Genomic DNA, 20,960 nt, shown 5'->3' with positions numbered 1-20,960 from the left:
GATCGTCCTAGAACTGAACCGGAGGAGGGAGAGCTTCGGTTTCCATAGTTACTAGGGAGTTGCGAGGCGATGGAAGGGGACCGCGTCGCTGTTGCTGCTTATGCAAATATTGTTTTGCATACATTTTGCTAATATATGCAGGTTACATAATTATTCATTGCTCGCAAATACTAAATAAAAAACAAACTTTTATTATTTTCACAATAATCATAATAATTATAACAAGAGTAACTATATTTTATATTATTATATTTATTATTAATAATTAGTATGAGTAATTATTGAGTAGTCTGGTAAAGTGCTTTTCCATATATCAGGTGCTTTGCAACAAAAAAATAAAAAGCCATTTATTGTCTCCCCCCCTTTTTCCCCCAAATGGATGCTTTTAGTTGTAATGGTCGATTGTGAACCATCCCAAACGGCAGCAGAGAAAAGTATATTGTCAGGATTCGTCTGTCTGGCAATGGAGTGTGCCTCTGGGGGTGAAGCCAAACCACTGGCGAATCGCAGTACCTGCTATGGCTGCAGAGAACTTGTAACTGCTGCCTCCTGTGTTGTTTTTGCTGTGTTTGCAGAGTACTGAAGTGAGCTTTCTGGGGCGCAAGGCTGAGCAGGGTGTATGGAGGTCAGACAAGAAGACAAGACCCTTCTCTCATCCTCACTGATGTGGTCCAAAGGAAAGCATATGACACCAGCTTGGCTGCAGGAGTTGCCGGAAGGAGGCATACAAGACACCATCCAACCACCTTAAGGACTTTGCTCTGGATTAGGGTTTACTCCTTAGCCTTTTGTTCTCCCGAAGATGTCCTTCAAGGCAGTGAGTACAGTACATGGATTTTTCCTTAGCGGGGTGTCCATACTTTTTTTAAAGAGGGCCAGATTTGATGAAGTGAACATGCGTAAGGGCCGACCAAAGTTGTTGAGCTTTTCTTAGGATTTTACCTCATGAAATAAACTACCACAGGGGCCAGATTAAACTGACTGGCGGGCCGTATTAGGCCCCCAAAACGGACTTTGGACATACCTGCCTTAGGGTTTACTCCTGAAGACATTCTTATGAAAGAGTATAGTGGATGGGCTACCTTCCCAGGTTGACGAGCCCCATCTGCCCCTCATTTCCCTCTACAGCACTTACAATAACCGCCTTCTTGAGCGTTGGATCCACTATTGGTTTTATCCGCTCAATCTGCCAGAGCCTGTCTTTGCATTCAGGGGAAATCCCTAACTCACCAAGAGTTTGAAACCCATTGGCTACCCTCACCTGGCACCTTCCATTCTCACAATCAATAAGACATTGCACACTTATTTGTCACTTTTACCTGACCTAAGTTTTACTTGGATGCTACAAAATTATTATTATAGTACAGTGGTACCTCTGGATGCGAATGGGATCCGTTCCGGAGCCCCGTTCGCATCCTGAAGCAAACGCAACCTGTGTCTATGCGTGTAGTGATTTGCCACTTCCGCGCATGCGTGTGACATCATTTTGAGCGTCTGCACATGCGCGAGCGGCAAAACCCGGAAGTAACACGCTCCGTTATTTCCGGGTCGCCGGAGAGCGCAACCCGAAAAGGCTTAACCTGAAGTGACTTCAACCCGAGGTATGACTGTATTGGGCTTTATCCAACATTACTCCTGCTTAGAGTAGGCCCATTTAAATTAATAGGCAAGTCTTAGGTCCTTTAATTTCAGCAGGTCTATGAATATAATTTAGTTGGGTATGGCTTTTTAATTATTATTGACCAGGTGGAATGTATAATGTAGTTCACTTCCTTATTCATGGGAAGGATATTTCCAGTAGTACAGTCATACCTTGGAAGTCGAATGGAATCTGTTCCGGAAGTCGGTTTGACTTCCAATTTGCAGCTTCTGAAGCTCCTGCAGCCAATCAGAAGCTGCGGAAACCACGTCGGACATGCAGGTTCCAAAAGAACATTCGCAAACAATCACTTCTGAGTTTGTGGCATTCAGGAGCCAAAACATCCGAGTTCCAGGGCATTCAGGTTCCAAGGTACAACTGTATAGATCAATTGCATTTAAAATATTTAGAATATATCATATTTATGATTATATGTAAAATTATTTAATATATTAGGCATATTTATATCCTGCTTTTCTACTTTAAACCATTCAATAGCCCTACTGTAGATAGCTAGCAACAAATGATGAAAGAAGGGAAATGCAAAAAATTAACAGTGTTCAAAAACCTCTGAAATCAGGTGTAGGTAGACTCATAGATGTGAAAATAGATGGATCTGTTCTGCCTCCACTGTTAGAGGGATGGAGGAGTGGGTGGCATGGGTAAGTGCTGGCTTAGGGCAGACAGAGGCTGTTGGGGGGCAGCGTCTCATTTTCCCTAATGGATGATCCTTCACTGTGTGTACAGTGGTACCTCGGGTTACATACTCTTCAGGTTACATACGCTTCAGGTTTCAGACTCTGCTAACCCAGAAATAGTGCTTCAGGTTAATAACTTTGCTTCAGGATGAGAACAGAAATTGTGCTCCGGCGGCGCAGCGGCAGCAGGAGGCTCCATTAGCTAAAGTGGTGCTTCAGGTTAAGAACAGTTTCAGGTTAAGTACGGACCTCCGGAACGAATTAAGTACTTAACCCGAGGTACCACTGTATTAATTCACTTCAAAGCATGGTAATCCATGATAAGCTAGCTCTGCCCCGAACATCTTTGCCAAAGCCCTACACCTGGTGGCACCAGCAGGCTTAGAAGGCCAATCAAACATCCTTCGCATAGGCTGGAAAAACAGATACAACAACGTCTTCTGCTTTGTTTTTGTGTCTTTGGCTGCTCGCCTTCCTGCTGTTGCACCGGCTGATGTTCCTCTTTCTCTCCTTTCCACAGCGGCCGCTAGGAGTCAGCTGTCAGAAGGCGAAGCCTGTATATGTAAACAACCTGCCAGCCAATTGCCGCCTCCTGTCATTTCAAATCCATCCAGTGGGTTTCTTTTTGAATTGTTAACGTCTCTGTGAGTCAGAGCCTTCCTGACAGATCGCTTGGGCTTTCGAACAGGGTGCCCGGCAGTGGAAATCTTCGGAGGGGGCTGCTGCTGGTGGGAGATCTTTCCTACCCGCTGAAGATCCCTTCCTTCTCCGACCTGACACGATATGAGGAGGAAAGAACCCACATCGGGCAGGTCCAGGGACATCCCGGTGAGGAGGTCGAGTCGCTTGCAACCGGACAGAGTTGGAGAGCAGGTGAGGCGGGGAAAAGTTTGCAGGATGCATGCTCAGATCCCAGCATATCCGTTGAAAGGGAGTTAGGTTCCAGGGCTGGGGAAGACCCTTGCGCTGCCAGAGTTAGGCAGCTAGATGGACCAATCAGTCCGAGCGCCAAGCTGCTTCCTGTACCAGCTGGACAGCTCCTCCGTGGGAACAACCTGCTTTCCAACAGTGAAGAAATCTAAAATAGTGGTTCCCTAATTTCCACCACTTCTTGCACCACTTGAAAATTGCTGAGGGTCTCGGCGCACCACTGAATTATGTTTTTTCTGCCTGCTGTAGCAGTTGTGCGATGCTGTGCTAGACCAGGCAGTGGCGTAGCGTGGGGGGTGCAGGGGGGGCGGGCGCAACATCTGGGGGGGGGCTCGCACTCGTAGCTCTCTGCCCCTACCTGGCTCACTCACTCTCTCCACGGGTTAGGGGGTGCAAATTACTTGCCTTGCCCCGGGTGCTGACAACCCACACTACGCCACTGAGACCAGGCATAGGCAAACTCAGCCCTCCAGATGTTTGGGACTACAACTCCCATCATCCCTAGCTAATAGGACCAGTGGTCAGGGATGATGGGAATTGTAGTCTCAAAAACATCTGGAGGGCTGAATTTGCCTATGCCTGTGCTAAACGCTGCATAATTTCTAACTGTTTTCTTGTTGCTGCTTTTATTTCTTACATATTGTATTTAATTGTACAGTCATACCTTGGCTCACCTAGCAGTTCGAAAGCATGTCAAAGTGCAAGTAGATAAATAGGTACCGCTCCGGCGGGAAGGTAAACGGCGTTTCCGTGCGCTGCTCTGGTTCGCCAGAAGCAGCTTAGTCATGCTGGCCACATGACCCGGAAGCTGTCTGTGGACAAACGCCAGCTCCCTCGGCCTATAGAGCGAGATGAGCGCGCAACCCCAGAGTTGGACATGAGTGCTCCGGTTTTTGAAAGATTTTTGGAAGCTGAATGTCCAGCGCGGCTTCTGCTGCTTCTGATTGCCTGCAGGAGCTTTGGTTTCTGAACGTTTTGGAAGTTGAACCGACTTGCGAAATGGATTCCGTTTGACTTCCAAGGTACGGCTGTATTACTGTTTCAACAGCACAGAATGCAAATTGTAATGCAGTAAAACGCAATATAACGAAAGACGCTGTACCTCCCTTCTCAGAGGTAGTATGCCTCTGAATAGCCCTCTTCAAATATCTAAAGGGCTGCCACATGGAAAGTGGAGCAAGCTTGTTTTCTTCTGCTTCAGGGTGTAGGACCTGAACCAATGGCTTCAGCTTACAAGAAAGGAGATTCCGATTAAACATCAGGAAGAATGTTCTGACCGTACGAGCTGTTCGACCGTGGAACTGACTTCCATGAGAGATTGTGGACTCTCCTTCCTTGGAGGTTTTTATGCAGAGGTTGGATGGGCATCTGTCCTGGATGCTTTAGCTGAGATTCCTGCATTGCAGGGGGTTGGACTAGATGACCCTTGGGGTCTCTTCCAGCTCTATGACTGTGAATACCAGTTGCTGGCAATCACAAGTGGGAAGAGTTGCTCTTTCACTCATGCCATGCTTGTGGGTTTCCAACAAGGATCAGGCTGGCCGCCATGAGAACAGGGTGCTGGACCAGATGAGCCACTGCCTTGACCCAGCATGCTCTTCTTATATCCTTACGTTAAGCAATCAAAATACAATCAAAAATCAATATGAATGCTTAATGTGATGGATGTGCTGTTTCTGATCTTCAACCACTAATCCACAGACCTACCACAAAGCACCTAAATGAAGCTCACAGATGACTCACACACACAATTTGGGAATCCCCGGGCTAGAACAATACAGTGGTACCTCGGGTTAAGTACCTAATTCGTTCCGGAGGCCCGTTCTTAACCTGAAACTGTTCTTAATCTGAAGCACCACTTTAGCTAATGGGGCCTCCTGCTGCTGCTGCTGCCGCGCCGCCGGAGCACAATTTCTGTTCTCATCCTGAAGCAAAGTTCTTAACCCAAGGTAATATTTCTGGGTTAGCGGAGTCTGTAACCTGAAGCGTATGTAACCTGAGGTACCACTGTACTTCTCCTGATTTCTAGTTACCAGCAAAGCAACTATTATTGCAGATTGTTAATGAGGCAAAATTCAGATATCTGGGTGCAATTGACAATGTTTCTCCCGACTCCGTCCCAGAACTGGCAATAATGCTGATGGATTTTGTCAGCCCACAGCAGTAGGAAATCCTATTGCTGTTGTTAGTAGCATTACTTGGTTGCATTATACCAAAAGTCTCAAGGTGACTTTGCAAGACGATGAAATCAAAACTAAAAGATAACCACCACAGTAAAAGCTGAAATCATGCATAAATATGTATCATTTGGTGTGGTGTGAGTTGATTGAACAGGTGAGCAACCATCCACAGCAGCAAAAAATTGCTGGACTTAAAATGATATTTTCAGTATATGTCTGTGTATGATTCTAAGCCAAGGTGAAACAGCAAAAGTGTCAATGTAAGATGTCTGATATGTCTCATTTCATGGCCTTTATAGTCAATTGATACATTTTAATTAAAGTAAATCTTAATTTTTAAAAATATATCTATATGTATATCTGTATCTCTATATCTAATTAACAGGCAGGTTCCTAAGTGGTTTCAGAGTATTTGCTCTCTTTGGCCAGAATACTTGCAGGACAGGAACAAAATTTCCCCTTAGATCATCTTAAAAAGCTGATAATTCGGGAAAGGGGCCTGAAACATTCCTGAGGGGTCAGCCTCCCTCCCTCTGGTGCTGAAGGAAATTGCCTCTGTGCCACACTAACGTGTCAAATGCTTGAACCAGAAATGGGAAATATCTGGCCCTCCACAGGTGGTTGGACTACAGCTCCCATCAGCCAGCATATGACCATTGGCTGGGAATGATGGAACCCGGAGCCTGGCAACATCTGGAAGGCCACAGGTTCCCTAAACTGGCCTTTAAACTTCATATTTGATGGAGAAGCGAATCTTGAATCGATAGCTGGATTTTGAACACCGCTTTTGGAAGGGGAGCCACAATTCAATAGCAGAGCACAGACTTTGCTCTGTAGAAGGTTCCTGCTTCACCTCTTTGCTTCACCTACATTGGCTCCCAGTACATTTCCGAGCACAATTCAAAGTGTTGGTGCTGACCTTTAAAGCCCTAAATGGCCTCGGTCCAGTATATCTGAAGGAGCGTCTCCACCCCCATCGTTCTACCCGGACACTGAGGTCCAGCACCGAGGGCCTTCTGGCGGTTCCCTCACTGCGAGAAGCCAAGTTACAGGGAACCAGGCAGAGAGCCTTCTCGGTAGTGGCGCCCTCCCTGTGGAACGCCCTCCCACCAGATGTCAAAGAGAACAACAACCACCAGGCTTTTAGAAGACATCTGAAGGCAGCCCTGTTTAGGGAAGTTTTTAATGTTTGATGTATGACAGTATTTTAATATTTTTTTGGGAAGCCGCCCAGAGTGGCTAGGGAAACCCAGCCAGATGGGCGCGGTATAAATAATAAATTATTATTATTATTATTATTATTATTATTATTATTATTATTATCTTGGCACCTCCAGTTTAAAAGGAACTCTTGGATGGTGACGACGATGACGACTTTATTTGTACCCTACCCATCTGTCTGTGTTGCCCCAGCCACACTGGGCAGCTTCCAGCATATACAAAAACATAATAAAGCAGTAAACATTAAACTTCCCTATATAGGGCTGCCTTCAGATGTTTTCTAAAGCCTCTGAGCTTGCAAGGAGTGACACAAATGAAAGTTTACAGCAGCATCTTGCACCAACCATGCACTCACCCTTGCAGAGAAGTGGGCTTTGGTGTCTTGGTGAGGAGGAGAAGGGGAGATCTCAGAGAGGTTGGGCACACTAAGGGCATCGTGCCCGAAGCCCATCCTGCCCCCACAAACTGGAACGGGCACTGGCCATACTGGCTATGGGAGCTGGAGTCCAGTAACTTTTGTATGGCTGCAGGTTTACCCATCAGCGGCGGCTGGTCCAATAGGGAGGCAGTAGCAGAGCATGCAGGAGATTAAAGTTGCAGTGGCACCTCTTCTTAAAAAAGATCACAGGCTGCTGGGCTGTGAAAGGCTTTCCAGCTGAGAAACCAGAAAGCCAGATGGCAGCGTTGGCAGCAATGCTGGGGTTAGATCACTCAGACGCCTGACTTGGGCAAAGGCAGCTCTTGCAGCGCAGGCTCCTTTCAAAGGGCAGGAAGTTTTCTGTGTGAGTGGCGGGCAGAGGAGGCGGGCAGAGAGCTCCTATCTCTTTGTGACTGTAAAAACATCTGTGCAGCAAGAGGAAACTCCCAGGGGAGCTGCCTTGCGCTAATTGCAAGTAACGGTTGCGGATGGCACCCCTTGGGTCGAAGCCTTCGCACACACGTGTGCTTTCTCTCGCACAATCCGTCAGAGCGCCAATACTCCCTCAAGTTGCTTTTGGATGATGACAGGGTGATCGGTTCTTTTCCCTTATTTTTAAAATAGATTTTATTAAAGTTTGAAAAATAATTTGAAGGTTAATATCAGAGAGCTTTTCATCAAGGATAAAAAAAACTAAGAAAGAAAGAATTCCAATTCCTCATCTGTCAGCTATATGTAGAAAATTATTCAACACAGCTACTCCAAGATAACACCCAACAAATCCACTTTCTATAAACTATTACAGTGGTACCTCAGGTTACATACGCTTCAGGTTACAGACTCCGCTAACCCAGAAATAGTGCTTCAGGTTAAGAACTTTGCTTCAGGATGAACAGAAATTGTTCTCCGGTGGCGCGGCAGCGGGAGGCCCAATTAGCTAAAGTGGTGCTTCAGGTTAAGAACAGATTCAGGTTAAGAACGGACCTCCAGAACAAATTAAGTACTTAACCTGAGGTACCACTGTATTACCTTCAGTCCCCAAACCCAGATACAGTGATACCTTGGTTCTCAAACTTAATCTGTTTGACTCCCAAAACCGTTCGAAAGCCAAGGCGCGGCTTCTGATTGGCTGCAGGAGCTTCCTGCACTCAAGCGGAAGCCGCGTCGGACGTTCGGCTTCCGAAAAAACATTTGCAAACCGGAACACTTACTTCCGGGTTTGCGGCGTTTGGGAGCCGATTTGTTTGGGAGCCAAGCCGTTTGAACACTGTGTCATGTTCATTTTCTTATTCACGCAAAAAGTCTATAAGGGTTTTCCACCCTTTAGTAAATGTCGACAATGGTTTTTCTCTGATTAAAAACATCAAGGGGGATCAGTTCTGATGGCTCCTTGAAACATGTTTTTTAATTTCGGAAGGCACCAGGATTATTCCCAGGATTGTTGGGGGCAGAGAGGATGTGTTTTATAAGTGCGTTAGGTGTATAGTGCATACGCAGTCCTCATCAACCCTCTTTCTGTACAATAACAAAACAAAAACCCGCTGCTAAGAGGAAGTGCCCCAATATACTGTAAGGCACCAGCTGCCAATCAACACGACTCTGCGCTGTTTCTCAAACGCAGGTTTCAAGGGAACCGCAAAGCTTCAGAGGAAGTCATGTCGCTGACATCCTTTCGCCCAGGGAGAGCATCAGAGCTCACAGGAAGCAGGCCGAGCCAGCCAAGGACCCATCACCCAGTCCCCCCAGAGGTTCTTCGCAATTGTCGGAAGAAGCAGAAGTTCATGAAGACAGCGGGCAAACCGTGTTGGAAAGAGACACCTCCTTGGTGAGTCTGTTTCAGAGCTAGTTGAGGCAGCTGGACTTTGACATAGCTGTCAACCGTCCCTTATTTGGCGGGAAAGTCCCTTATCCCAGCGCTGTGTCCCGCTGCTGCCCCTTATTGATGATGTCCCTTAAATTTCCCGGGTTTCAAAGGAAGCAGCTCCTCTCCCTCCCTCCCTGCCGGCCAGGGAGGAGGGGGGCTCCAACTGTGTTGCTTGGCTGCGTTGCTCACCCAATAAGGAGTCTAAGAACGACTGGGGGGTGGAGCTTGCATGCTTTGTGCCGATCAAATCGGCCGCGTTACCTGGGGACTCGCCTTTGCTCAGCGCTTCCCAGCGGAGAGGTGACAGTGGTTTTCCTTGCTGCATCCCCTTTGCCGGGTTGCTGCGCTGTGGGAACCACCGCTTGAGGCTTCGTTTGGCTGCTGGTTGACTAAAATCCCTTATTTTGACTGCTGATCCCTTATTTTCGAGGCTGCTAGTCCCGTATTTTCAAATCTGTAAGTTGACAGCTATGGACTTTGGCCATAGCTGTGCAACAAAGACAGGGTCACTCTCAGGGCTGGGGGTGTACCATCCAAACCTTTCTCTTTCCTCTCCAAATTCAGAAGCAAACTAAATGTACCACAGGGAGATATACTTACTTATCTATTGCAGGAGTGGGGAAAATTTTCTGGTCCGAGGGCCGCTTTCTTTCTAGGCAGCGTTTCGAGGGCCACACACCAAAACTGACCTAGGTCACACAGGCGCATCATTTATTTGTAGCACATTGCTTCCCCCAAATAATCCTGGCAAATGTGGTTTTACAATTGGGCATTGTAGCTCTTTGAGGGATGGACTACAGTCCCCAGGAGTCTTTGGGGAAAGTCATGTGAATTAAATGTGTGGCGTGGATGCGGCCTTCCTTGAATCCGGCGTGACTTACTTCTGTGTAAGGAAGCGCAAGATTGCCAAGTCAGGTGGCAATGTGAAACAGGCAGTGTGGAAAGGGCTAGAATGATAGGCGCAGGGATACAGGAAGTCTTTGTCAGACCCTCAAGCTGTTGTGGGACTCCAGCTCCCATCAGCCTCAGCCAGCATTGCCAACAGTCAGAGATGATGGGAGCTGGAGTCCAGGGTGGGGTGGGGGCATTCACTGCTAACAAATAAATAAATGAATAAATAAATGGGGAAAGTACCATTCAGAAGGTCAGCTGCCTTGTTTCTGTCAGTCAGGATTTGGTTCACAGGCAGAGTCCATTAATAGTAAGAGGACAACGACAACCAAGATGGCTGCCACAGCTGGGCTCACTGAACATAAAAAGACATCCCTCCATTTTCCTTTTCAGTCCCCCTTTGTCAGGCTGAGGAGACTGGATGTGCCACAGGAAGAGGAGCCTTCCCCACCCCAAAATGGGGCAAAGGAGGTAACAAGGGAGGCGTAACAAGAACAGGGGTCTTTTTTTTAAGCAGAGCCATCTGAGGAAATGGCTGCCAACTTCCTCCATATCCCAGTAGGGACATTGGAAGCTGCCTTATACTGAGACCATCGATCCATTTAGCTCAGTATCGTCTGCACTGATTGGCAGCAGCTCTCCAGGATTTCAGGCAGGGAATCTCTCCCAGCCATACCTGGAGGACTGGACAGGGGACTGTCAGCATCTTGTACCGCAGGAGCAAGCTAACCAGAAACTCTTCCATTTAACTGTGTTTCCAATTTTGTCCGAACCGGAGGGGAAAGAATGTTAAACCAGCTTACAACCATGGCTTAATATCCTGGCTTGTTTCCAGCCTGTTACTTCTTGTTTTCCTATTTGAATGAAATGTGAAACTACAGGTTGAGTGGAGAACCTCGGGACTGGATGCGGCCCTCCAGGCCCCTCTGTCAGGCCCTTGGAACTCTCCCCAGCCACACACACCCTCTCTCCATGCTGTGGAGTTAATATTTACATTTGTAGCCCCACCCACTTCTTCTTCTGGCCCCACCTACCACTGCCATGTGGCCTCTGGAAAGTTACTTAGATATGAAATCGGCCCCTGGTCTGAAAAATGGGAGACTTCCTTGTTTGGTAGCTTGCTTGCTCAGAGGGACAGTGTGTATGTGATCAAAAGACTCATTCGGATCTCGGCACGTGAAGCCGAGATACGATTTTCACAACATGAGCTTTTTCCTCTCTTGCCAGCTGCCTCAACCAAACATCGAGTGGGAAGTGGTGAAAGACAAGAGGGCCCGGCTGCAGGTTCTGGAGACCTCTCAGCCGCGAAGCAGCAAGGCCAGGCCCCAGATGGAGAGGAGGACAACGGCCAGCTCACAAGGCAGGGTGGAAAACGAGACGTTTGCCCTTGGGCAGCAGAGCAGGACAGGAATCACTGCCAGGTCCAAGGCGCCAAGCATGAAGAAGGCCGACTCCTCTAAGTCACAGGCAGGAGCCCCCCAAAAGTGGGCCAAGGTATATTAGAGAATCCCAAAGCATGCTCCAACATACCCCATATATTCTCACTAAACTGCTTTAATCTGCGGAACAGGTACTTTCACAAGTGCCACGTAATGTTTATTCTACCCTGGCAAGGAAACAATCCTTTTAGTGCGGCAGCGCTTAGTCTCTGGAACTCCCTGCTGTTTGGCAAGCATCTTCCTTGTACTGTTTTAGGTGCTTGCTTAAAACTTTTTATTGTTTTTTGGGCACGTCTAAGCATTCCGCACAAAGACAAGCCTGTCGTTCCACACAAAGGCAGGGCAAGAACTGCCACAATGGTGAGGCAATGCAATTAAAAATATGGTAAAACTGAAACAGGTTTAGAAACATCTACAAAGCAGTCTTTAGCAAAATCTAAAAATGTGCAGAACAGTCGCAGGCTCCCACAGCTGATAATTGCAAGGTTGCCAGAAACTGTTACACACATTTGTTTTGAAACTTATGGGTTTTATCTATATTTTGCTAAATTTTAAGTCTACTACTTTTTAAAGTGTGATTGTGTTGATATTTTCTTCTAAATATTTCATATTGTTTTGTGCCAACCACTTAAGGTTTCTTGCTGATTAAGCGGTATATAAATCCGGTTAAATAAAAAAATTAACATGGAGGCAAAAACACACAGAGTTTGAAATGTATGAGATAGTTGCTTTCTCAGTGGGGAGACAGAGGACACCCCCAGACTCGCTATTTTTGAGTGAAATTCAGTCACCTATTGGCAAATTCTGGCTGTGCAATTCTAGTTGTTTTGGAGTGCTTGTGCAACAAACCCACTTCCTCAAAAGATCTGACTTTTGGTGACAAGGAAAGCAATAGTGGAAATGTGTGGGATTACATTTACTTTGACACACTATCAAACCTCTCCGCAAACAAATCAGAATGAATGCTCATTCTATGAAGGTGCATAAATGACTCAGTGGTAGAGCCTCAGCCCAGTATATCTGAAGGAGCACCTCCACCCCCTTTGTTCAGCCTGGACACTGAAGTCTAGCGCTGAGGGCCTTCTGGCGGTTCCCTCACTGCGAGAAGTGAAGCTACAGCGAACCAGGCACAGGGCCTTCTCAGTAGTGGCACCCTCCCTGTGGAATGCCCTCCCATCAGATGTCAAGGTAATAAACAACTAAACGACTTTTAGAAGACATCTGAAGGCAGCCCTATTTAGGAAAGTTTTTAATATTTGATGGGCAGGGAAACCCAGGCAGATGGGCAGGAAGACATTCCCTGTCTGAAACGCTGATAGTGGGGTAGGAGAGCTGGAAAAAATGCCAATATATTTATTTCACATCCGTCAACCCATGTGCCCTTGGGTTTCAGATAGTGCATAGGTAGACGGGTCTAAAAAGTCCAGGACACAAATTTTCATGGCCCTCCAGCAGCTATGACGGCTCATTTACCAAAAGTAATTTATTTAGCGTTAACTCCAAAAGCGTATACTCGATTCTGACCAAACTAAGCCTCCTAGAGCAAAATGTACATTGGGCTTAGTCTGGAGATGGCACTAAATAATATCCTTCTTCCTCTCAACCCCTTTTGTCTTCTCAGCGTCTCCCGTATCGGTCCGTTCTCTGTTTCCTTCTCTTCTTGCTTATCCTGGGCTTTGTTTGCTGGTTCGCATGGGAACACGGAAACCCCGGCTCCTTCCTGGGGCTGGTGGGATACGAAGCATGGAGATGGAGCAGCTTCCCGAAACTGTGGAATGCGGTGGAGGAGTGCAGTAGTCAGTGCAGGCAAGTAAGGGGCATGCGCATGTAAGGGCTACCAGCTATTATTTTTTATTATTAATTCAATTTAGGTACCGCTTTTATCAGAAGATCCCAGGGTTCGGTGTACAGATTTAAAAACACACTGCAGAACAATTAACAAAGAGATTACACGCACTGCATAACACAAATGTTGTAGACAATTTTGTTGAAACATGACAGCCTTTTATAAAACACTTTACTGATAATCCTGAAGAACGGCAACTACCGAAATCACAGGCTGGACTTTGGCAAAATTAACTAGATTGATCTGTCCTGGAGAGAGGAGAGAGGCAGGTTGTTTTTGTATCCTTCTCTTTCTCTCTTTCGTAATTGTTATGTATTAAAGGTAAAGGTAAAGGGACCCCTGACCATTAGGTCCAGTCGTGGCCGACTCTGGGGTTGCGGCGCTCATCTTGTTTTATTGGCCGAGGGAGCCGGCGTACATCTTCTGGGTCATGTGGCCAGCATGACTAAGCCGCTTCTGGTGAACCAGAGCAGCGCATGGAAATGCCATTTACCTTCCCGCTGGAGCGGTACCTATTTATCTACTTGCACTTTGATGTGCTTTCGAACTGCTAGGTTGGCAGGAACAGGGACCGAGTAATGGGAGCTCACCCTGTCACGGGGATTCGAACCGCCAACCTTCCAATCGGCAAGTCCTAGGCTCTGTGGTTTAACCCACAGCGCCACCCGCGTCCCTTGTTATGTATTAGAAATCAATAAAACTATACAGTATTTAAAAAGGAAACACTGAAAAAAGGAAAAAAGGGCTTTCAGCTGGGGGTGTTGTAGTCCAGGGTGGGGGGAACCAGGGCAGAGCCTCACCCTCCAAGCCTCTTGGTCTGGCCCTTGGCGCTTTTCTCAGGCCGCACCCCTCTCACCATAGCACGGCATGTGGGATGGAAGAGATTCTGAAAAGAAACCAGAATCCATGGAGTTTGCCAACCTGTCCAACATAGAAAACAGCACCACTGCATTTCTTTAGCCTTCACCTGCTCCCCTCTCTTCTTCCTGGCTTTAGCCTGGTGTTGGTGGAGAGCATCCCATCCACTTTGGATTACGAAACGCTGACTCCTCACCACCCAAGCATCTACCAGGCTTGGATGGACCTCTTAGATGGCGCCAACAGCAGTGTGGAGATAGCAGCTTTCTACTTCACCCTACGAGACTCCGATGTTCATGTGGAGGATCCCTCTTCAAAACAGGTCAGTCACTAGGATGGGGCAATCTCTGTTCCAGTTTTTCTGTTTCTCCTTTTTCCAAGCTTCAGTCCTGTACATTTCCACATCTGTTTGCATTTTTTTTTAAAAAAGCCACGTGAAAATCAACCAGCATTTTACTGTATGCAGTTTTGCCTAACACACACATTTTTGCAAATCAGTTTATCCCAATAGAATGCAATTTGTATGTTATTTTCTCTTATAGGTGCATTGTTATGCACCCTTTACCCCAGAACATTATTTTTTGCACGTATTACTTGATTGGAAAACTGCCTCGCAAAATTTGGAGAGCTGTGTGTTTGTGTAATGCAGTTTGTGTGAATTAGCTGGATATGCCTTTAAAAGCAAGGTGAATCCAATTTATCCTTCATGTGTTAGTCCTGGGCAGCTAGTGCTTGAGAGGTAGAACAATGCAAGGATGCACACAATCTTTACAGAGAAAATTATGCATCTTTACTAAATTAGGTAGGGCAGAAGTTTTCAACCTTTTTTTGAGTCCACGGTTCCCTTGACCAACTACATTATTTCTTGACACCCCTGTGGGTCTCAGGAGCCCAGTTATGTCACCCCTTGCCTGCAGAGCTGGCAGCCTCTCATCCACTTTTTTGAACACCCTCCCCTGTGAACAGTTCCCTCAACCTCCTCTCCTCTCTCTCTCCTTGGGAGTCCTCTGGGCAGCAGCCCCTGGTCTCTGAGCTTCCCTTCACCATTCACCTGCAGATCTTATAGCCAGGACTGCTGCAATAGACAGCTGTGCAATCTTTTGGGGAGCAGAGGCATACAGAGCCCAGGCCATCATGTAGGGGGTCTGTGGTGGGAGTATACAATCCCATTGTTTCAAGACATAACATTGTAGGGAAGTGAAAGTTTTATCTATTTTTTGCACCAGCAATATTCCCCCCAAAGGGAGGTGCACCGTTCCTGGAGGTACTGCAATACCAGGTCGATGCATGGAGTGGATGGAGCAAGCCCCTATTCCATCTCCCAATTCCAAAAATCCATTTAATATATAGTCCTCAAATAGAGGACATATCAGATATTAAACTGATAAGAACAGATACTACACTTGATCTTAGCCAAAAGGCCGAGAAGCGATACCAAACTGAGCAAAAATTAAGCAGGTCTCCTTTTCCGATGGCTTTTGAGGTGATGGTGGGTACTTGGCGCCGCAAAGCTCTCACCACCCCATCAGAATCAGCACCATTTCCAATTCCACAAAATACACTCTGACAACATTTCTACCTGTTTTCCAACTCAGCAGCCTCTTCATGGACAATTTAACCCCAAAACTAGATCATTCTTTCGATCTTGTCAATTTCTCAGCCGTCTGCCCGGTTGCTTGATGGCTATTGGTGTGCAATCTGCATAAACCCGCCCACTTACCTGTTAGGTGCTGCGTAACTGTTAACCAGCAGAGGTCGCAAAGGTTTCCCTTTGATAGCTTGCTGTTCATTCGAGAGCATCCTGCAAAAACAGCTGTGCAAGCCGAGCAAAGCAGTGCTGCAGAATAAATTTTCCCCTTAAAACATTGAAACGCTGTAAAAGGAATTCTTGGCGTGTAATGACTGGAGAAAATCTATCTGGTTCTGCAGATGCTATTTCCTAGCAGAGCCAAATCCTTTAAGTTTACCTGAAGATTTACTTCCTTCTGCCCTTTTAACTTTGATTTGAGCACGAAATGCACATACAACTTTGTCATGAGTGTTTAATACCATCCTTTTACTGACTTTCCTTAATTAAATAAATTGCAGGTATCTCTGCCCCCCAAATTAATTCCCTTTTTCTTCACGCACATAGAAATGAACCCGCAAATCTATTTGAGATGGAGATGTGAGCATCTCTAGGCTCCATGCATAGCAATACTGTAGTAAGCGTTGTGCTTGTCGTTCTTGCAGGGCAAGGCGGTGTTTGAGTCTCTGCAGTCCTTGCCTTCTCGCGGGGTGAAGCTCAGCATCGCTGTGAACAGCCCCCAGTTTTCCCAGTACGACACAGATGAATTGGCCCGCCATGGTAAGGTGTCACGTAGAGCAGGGTTTTTTGTATTGCTTGGAAACCTTTCAACATTCAACTGTTAGCCAGCCAAGGCTGTTGTATGCATTATTATACCATTAACGCACACTCATTCCCTCAAAGAATTCTGGGCAAGGGTCAATGGGGATTGTACCTCTTGTGAGGAGTAAAGTAGAGTGCCCAGAATTCTTTGAGGGGGAGAATGTACAGTAAGCCCGCAACTTCTGCTCATTGAACTTGTGCACATTCAGCTTTATGCTCTTGACCAAAATAATAATGATAATGATAATAATAATTAAAAATAAGGCAGACAGGCATCCAGGAGAAAAGATTTTGGCAATCCCACCCACTATTGAACCAAGTGTGTTTTTACTGCAGTGGTACCTCGGGTTACATACGCTTCAGGTTACAGATGCTTCAGGTTACAGACTCCGCTAACCCAGAAATATTACCTCAGGTTAAGAACTTTGTTTCAGGATGAGAACAGAAATTTTGCTCCAGCGGAGGCCCCATTAGCTAAAGTGGTGCTTCAAGTTAAGAACAGTTTCAGGTTAAGAATGGACCTCTGGAACGAATTAAGTACTTAACCCGAGGTACCACTGTATATGCGATTTTGGCTTTCCGTGCAATCCCCATGTAAATTGTGGGATTACTGTACTTTGAATATGTTTTATGTTGGAGTTAGGTGTGTACGTGTGCATATAGTGTATATATTCAGAGCTGTAAGAAGGGTCCCTCCGGAGGGCCATCTGGCAGAGTCCCCTCTCTCTCTGGCCTTCCTGATAGCACATTATCTTCCCCAATGCTTTTCTTCGGGGGGGGGGTGCCGATACTTCATATCCTTGAGTACCCCCAGAAAAAAGCACTGCCTCCCCTTTGTCTTTGGTTAATGGTTGATCTCCCAGGTGATTTCCTGAACACAGGAAGCTGGTGGGGCCTGTATTTTAACACTCTGCTAAATCTGAAAGGGAGAGAATCTGTATTCCCAAGCGTGAAGGCTAGAAGCTTGCTGAATTCTGAACACTGAGTTCTGCCCTTGGTGGCAGAATATACATAGATTATGGATGCATGTGGTCTGTAATGGCATCGGCTCCAGTTGCTTTTGGTAACTGGAGTAGCACAGGGACTGAGCTACAAGTAAAATAGTCCTTCGTTCGAATCTCACTTCTGCCACCAGGCTACATAGACTTAAATGAGCCATTCTCCCTCATCTTCAGTATTTCCAGTATGGGAGTAACACTGGGGTTGCAATGAAGGGGGCAGAGGCAAATCCAGGGGGAGATCATTCCAAAGGCTCAGTGGTAGAGCATCTGCTTTGCATGCAGAAGGTCCCAGGTTCAATCCTCAGCTTCCCCAGGTATGGAGGTGACTGGGAGAGTCTTCCTGCCTGAAATCCCAGTAAGTTGGTCAGTGTACACCAGGGGTCGGCAACGTGAGGCCCATGGGCCAGAAGCGGCCCACGAAGACCATTTTACCAGCCCACGAACCGCCCCTGAACCAAGCCACCCGCTCGGCGAGTCCCCCATGCACTGCGCTAAACCAGCGCAGCACGGTGCAGGGACCTGCTGTGATAGGAATTTTGAGGTCTTAGATATATGTTAAATGTTCATAACTGTACCAACCAAGCACATACACAGATCAGCACAGGAAGACCGACCTGGAACCATTTTGATTTAAAAACTGTCCCAAACTGAACAAATGTTTTCTCTGCAAGGTCAAAGGAAAATGGAAAAGCCTCCCCATTGTCTTTTCCTTCACAAATCCTGTCTTAAGGGTATGTCTGTGTTTGAATAGGGTGTGAGCCTGTGACCTGGCCCAGGAACTAAGTATTTATCATTACAAAAGATTGGCGGGCTCCCCAGGCAATCCAATCAAGTAACCTGCCAGACAGGAGATAAACAAGGACAGGAGAAAAACAACATTCAAATTTCTGTTTAGACCACCTTTTCTGTGATGTATCTGAGGGGTGGTCTTAGGTTACACCCCTTCTGTGATGTATGTATGATGTTTCTGGGGGTGGTCTTGATCTACAGGGTGGCAATTTCAAAAGTCTTTATAAGGCCTTGCATGCCATTTTTCTGGGCTCCTCCTCCTCTCCTGCAGGTGAGGGGAGCACCCTGTTGCAACAGATCAATAAAGATCAAGCTTACTAGCTGCTTTGCTTCTCAGTATTCTCTGGTTGGCCTCTGTTATTCTCTCCTACCAATAGGGAAGCTATGTAAGGACTCTATATGGGCTCTTGGATACCCCATAAGAGAAAAGGGCAATTTTTGTTTACATCTGCCAAGCGGTGCCGGAAATCACGTCCACGCAGGTGCGATTTTCAGAGTCTGGACATGCGCAGAAGCGATTTCTGGTGTTGCACTGCGCCAGTCCAGCCCACGGACAATCTCCATGGGAGTGATCCGGGCCATGGCTGGTAAACCTTGCTGACGCCTGGTGTACACACTTCTGAGTTAGGTGGACCAGTGTCATGATACAGTGTAATGCACCATTCCTATGTTTCAATAATGCAACCTCGCAGGGCTGTCATAAGGATTACAAAAAGCTGAATGCACGTGACACACCATATAAGCGATGATGACACAATGGCCTCTTAACATCATTAGGATCATTCCAATGGGGAAACAGAAGGCGGGTCGGTGTTAAATCCTTGCCCCTTCCTCCCGCAGGTGCGGATGTGAGGTACGTGGACATGAAGAACCTGACAGGAGGCATCTTGCACACCAAGCTATGGGTGGTGGATCGGAAGCACATCTTTGTGGGCAGCGCCAACATGGACTGGCGCTCCCTCACTCAGGTACCTCTGGGCGTTGTGGGTGGAACAGGTTCAAGAGCATGGGCAGGGGACGGCTGCGCATTGGAAGCATCTGAGGATGTGCTCTGGGGATTGTCAATGGGGTGGAGACTCTCACAACCCACAAAACAATTGTCAGGGTCAGGCACTCTGTTGGGCCCACGCTTTTGCCCATCGGATCTGGGGGGGGAAGGCTGGCTTTCTTGCTAGCAGTGGCAGAAGCCATCAACAGTTCCTGAGCAACGCTGGGGGTGCTTCAAGACCCCCGGGAGCTATGGACCCAATTCTGTGCAACTCTCTCCTGGCTGAGATCAGGCAGGTCCTTTCTCCCTGTTGAACTTCAGGCGCTTGTATTAGAAATATGTATTCTGATTTTATTTTTTATTGTATCAATTTCACAAATTTATATACTGTACCACTCTATTATAATAAAACCACAAAGCCATTAACAAAAATAAGAAAAGAATAAAATTGTCAGTACAAAACAGCTAATAATAACAATTAGAAACAGTTAGAAAATGAAAATTAACATTCTAACTGTCTGGATAGGCTTGCCTAAACGAAAATATATTTTAGCAAGTGCCAAAAAGGGCACAGTGAAGGTGCCTGCTTTATGGTTAAGTTTAACAGGTTCTTTGTTGTATTGTTTGTTAATTTGAGAGACTGTGGTGTCATATAGTACATAAATCATTGAAATATAACAACGATGATTAACATTTTAAATTGCTACAATGCCCCAGAGCACTACTGCACCAGGGGCATAGTGGGTAATTAAAATGGCCGCTGGATTCAGCTGCTTGGGACTTCTCAGAGCACCAGTCCACAGAGGGGGCGATTTAAAGAGGGCAGGTTTCTGCGAAGAGCCCCACCTGATTTCTAGGGCTGATGCTGGCTCTACACTTCATAGAGCATTTTTGCCAAACAGGTGCAGGTCGATGCAACTTGAGAAAATAAAAAATGTTCCAGGTGCAATGTGGGGCTGGTGAGGGGTGTACCCTGAGGCCCAGACAGAGGGGCTGTCTTTTGTCCTTAAGCCCAGTCTCCCCATACCTTGGGGCTTAGCCTAGACAGACAGACAAATCTCCTAAGGTCCTGCTCACCTGGTTCCTTCTATCTTACAGGTTAAAGAGCTGGGCGCTGTGCTGTACAACTGCAGCTGCCTAGCTAGGGACCTACACCGAATCTTTGCCATATATCACATCCTGGGGAAAGATGGGGCCTCCATCCCGCCCAAGTGGCCGGCAGACCTGGCTGCCAAGTCTGGCCTGACTCATCCCCTGAAGCTGCAGCTGAATGACACCGGCGGTCAGCTGTATCTTTCTGTAAGTTGGGTCGGGGTGGAGAATATTTTTTGGCCCGCAGGCTGAATTTCCACACTGGGTGGATGACAGATGTGGCTCTTCCCTTTGCACAGTAGGCTACATTCCGGCCTATCAGGGATCCCAGGACCCTCAGCCTCACTGGCCTACGCCCACAAAGTAGCAGTGTCTCTATTTCTTTCTTCTTTTTCTGCCACCAGTTATCCCCAAATGCTTTGAAACTTCCTAGTAACGTTAGTCTTGGAGTCGTCAGAGACAGGATGAACTTGAACTGGGTTTATTATTAAAACTGACTCATATACAGGGCACTCAGAGGTGGCGGTTGGCAGTTTCTGTAGACTTGAGAACTTCTGCTACTAACACAAACCTCCAGGTGGCTTTTTCCCTCAAGCAAAATTTCCTGGTCCTCCATGCCGGCCAATTACTTCCATACCTCCCTTCTCCAACTGCCTCTTTTTACAGTTAAAAGTCAGTCAGAGGTTAGAATTACTTATATTATTGCATTTATACTCC

General features: G+C 46.7%; 1 protein-coding gene across 2 annotated transcripts in view; it reads left to right on the top strand.

Moving 5' to 3' along the window:
• The first annotated feature begins 54 nt into the window (after positions 1 to 54).
• Positions 55 to 20,960, top strand: part of LOC310694478 (5'-3' exonuclease PLD3-like) — a 28,208-nt gene continuing 7,302 nt past the window's right edge. The window contains exons 1-11 of one of the 2 annotated variants that reach the window (XM_083477536.1): positions 55 to 141; positions 576 to 817; positions 2,858 to 3,210; positions 8,708 to 8,911; positions 10,235 to 10,312; positions 11,069 to 11,335; positions 12,902 to 13,086; positions 14,123 to 14,306; positions 16,217 to 16,331; positions 19,004 to 19,131; positions 20,250 to 20,450. In XM_083477536.1, the coding sequence (XP_083333662.1) occupies positions 3,121 to 3,210; positions 8,708 to 8,911; positions 10,235 to 10,312; positions 11,069 to 11,335; positions 12,902 to 13,086; positions 14,123 to 14,306; positions 16,217 to 16,331; positions 19,004 to 19,131; positions 20,250 to 20,450 (1,452 nt within the window). In that variant the 5' untranslated portion in view covers positions 55 to 141; positions 576 to 817; positions 2,858 to 3,120. Of the gene's footprint in view, positions 142 to 575; positions 818 to 1,952; positions 2,012 to 2,857; positions 3,211 to 8,707; positions 8,912 to 10,234; positions 10,313 to 11,068; positions 11,336 to 12,901; positions 13,087 to 14,122; positions 14,307 to 16,216; positions 16,332 to 19,003; positions 19,132 to 20,249; positions 20,451 to 20,960 lie in introns of those variants that run through there. The other variant, XM_083477537.1, reaches the window with a different exon arrangement.

This window comes from Podarcis liolepis, assembly GCF_965112155.1.
Source record: "Podarcis liolepis genome assembly, chromosome: 15".
Taxonomy (NCBI): domain Eukaryota; kingdom Metazoa; phylum Chordata; class Lepidosauria; order Squamata; family Lacertidae; genus Podarcis; species Podarcis liolepis.
This window is presented reverse-complemented; position numbering and strand designations above follow the sequence as displayed.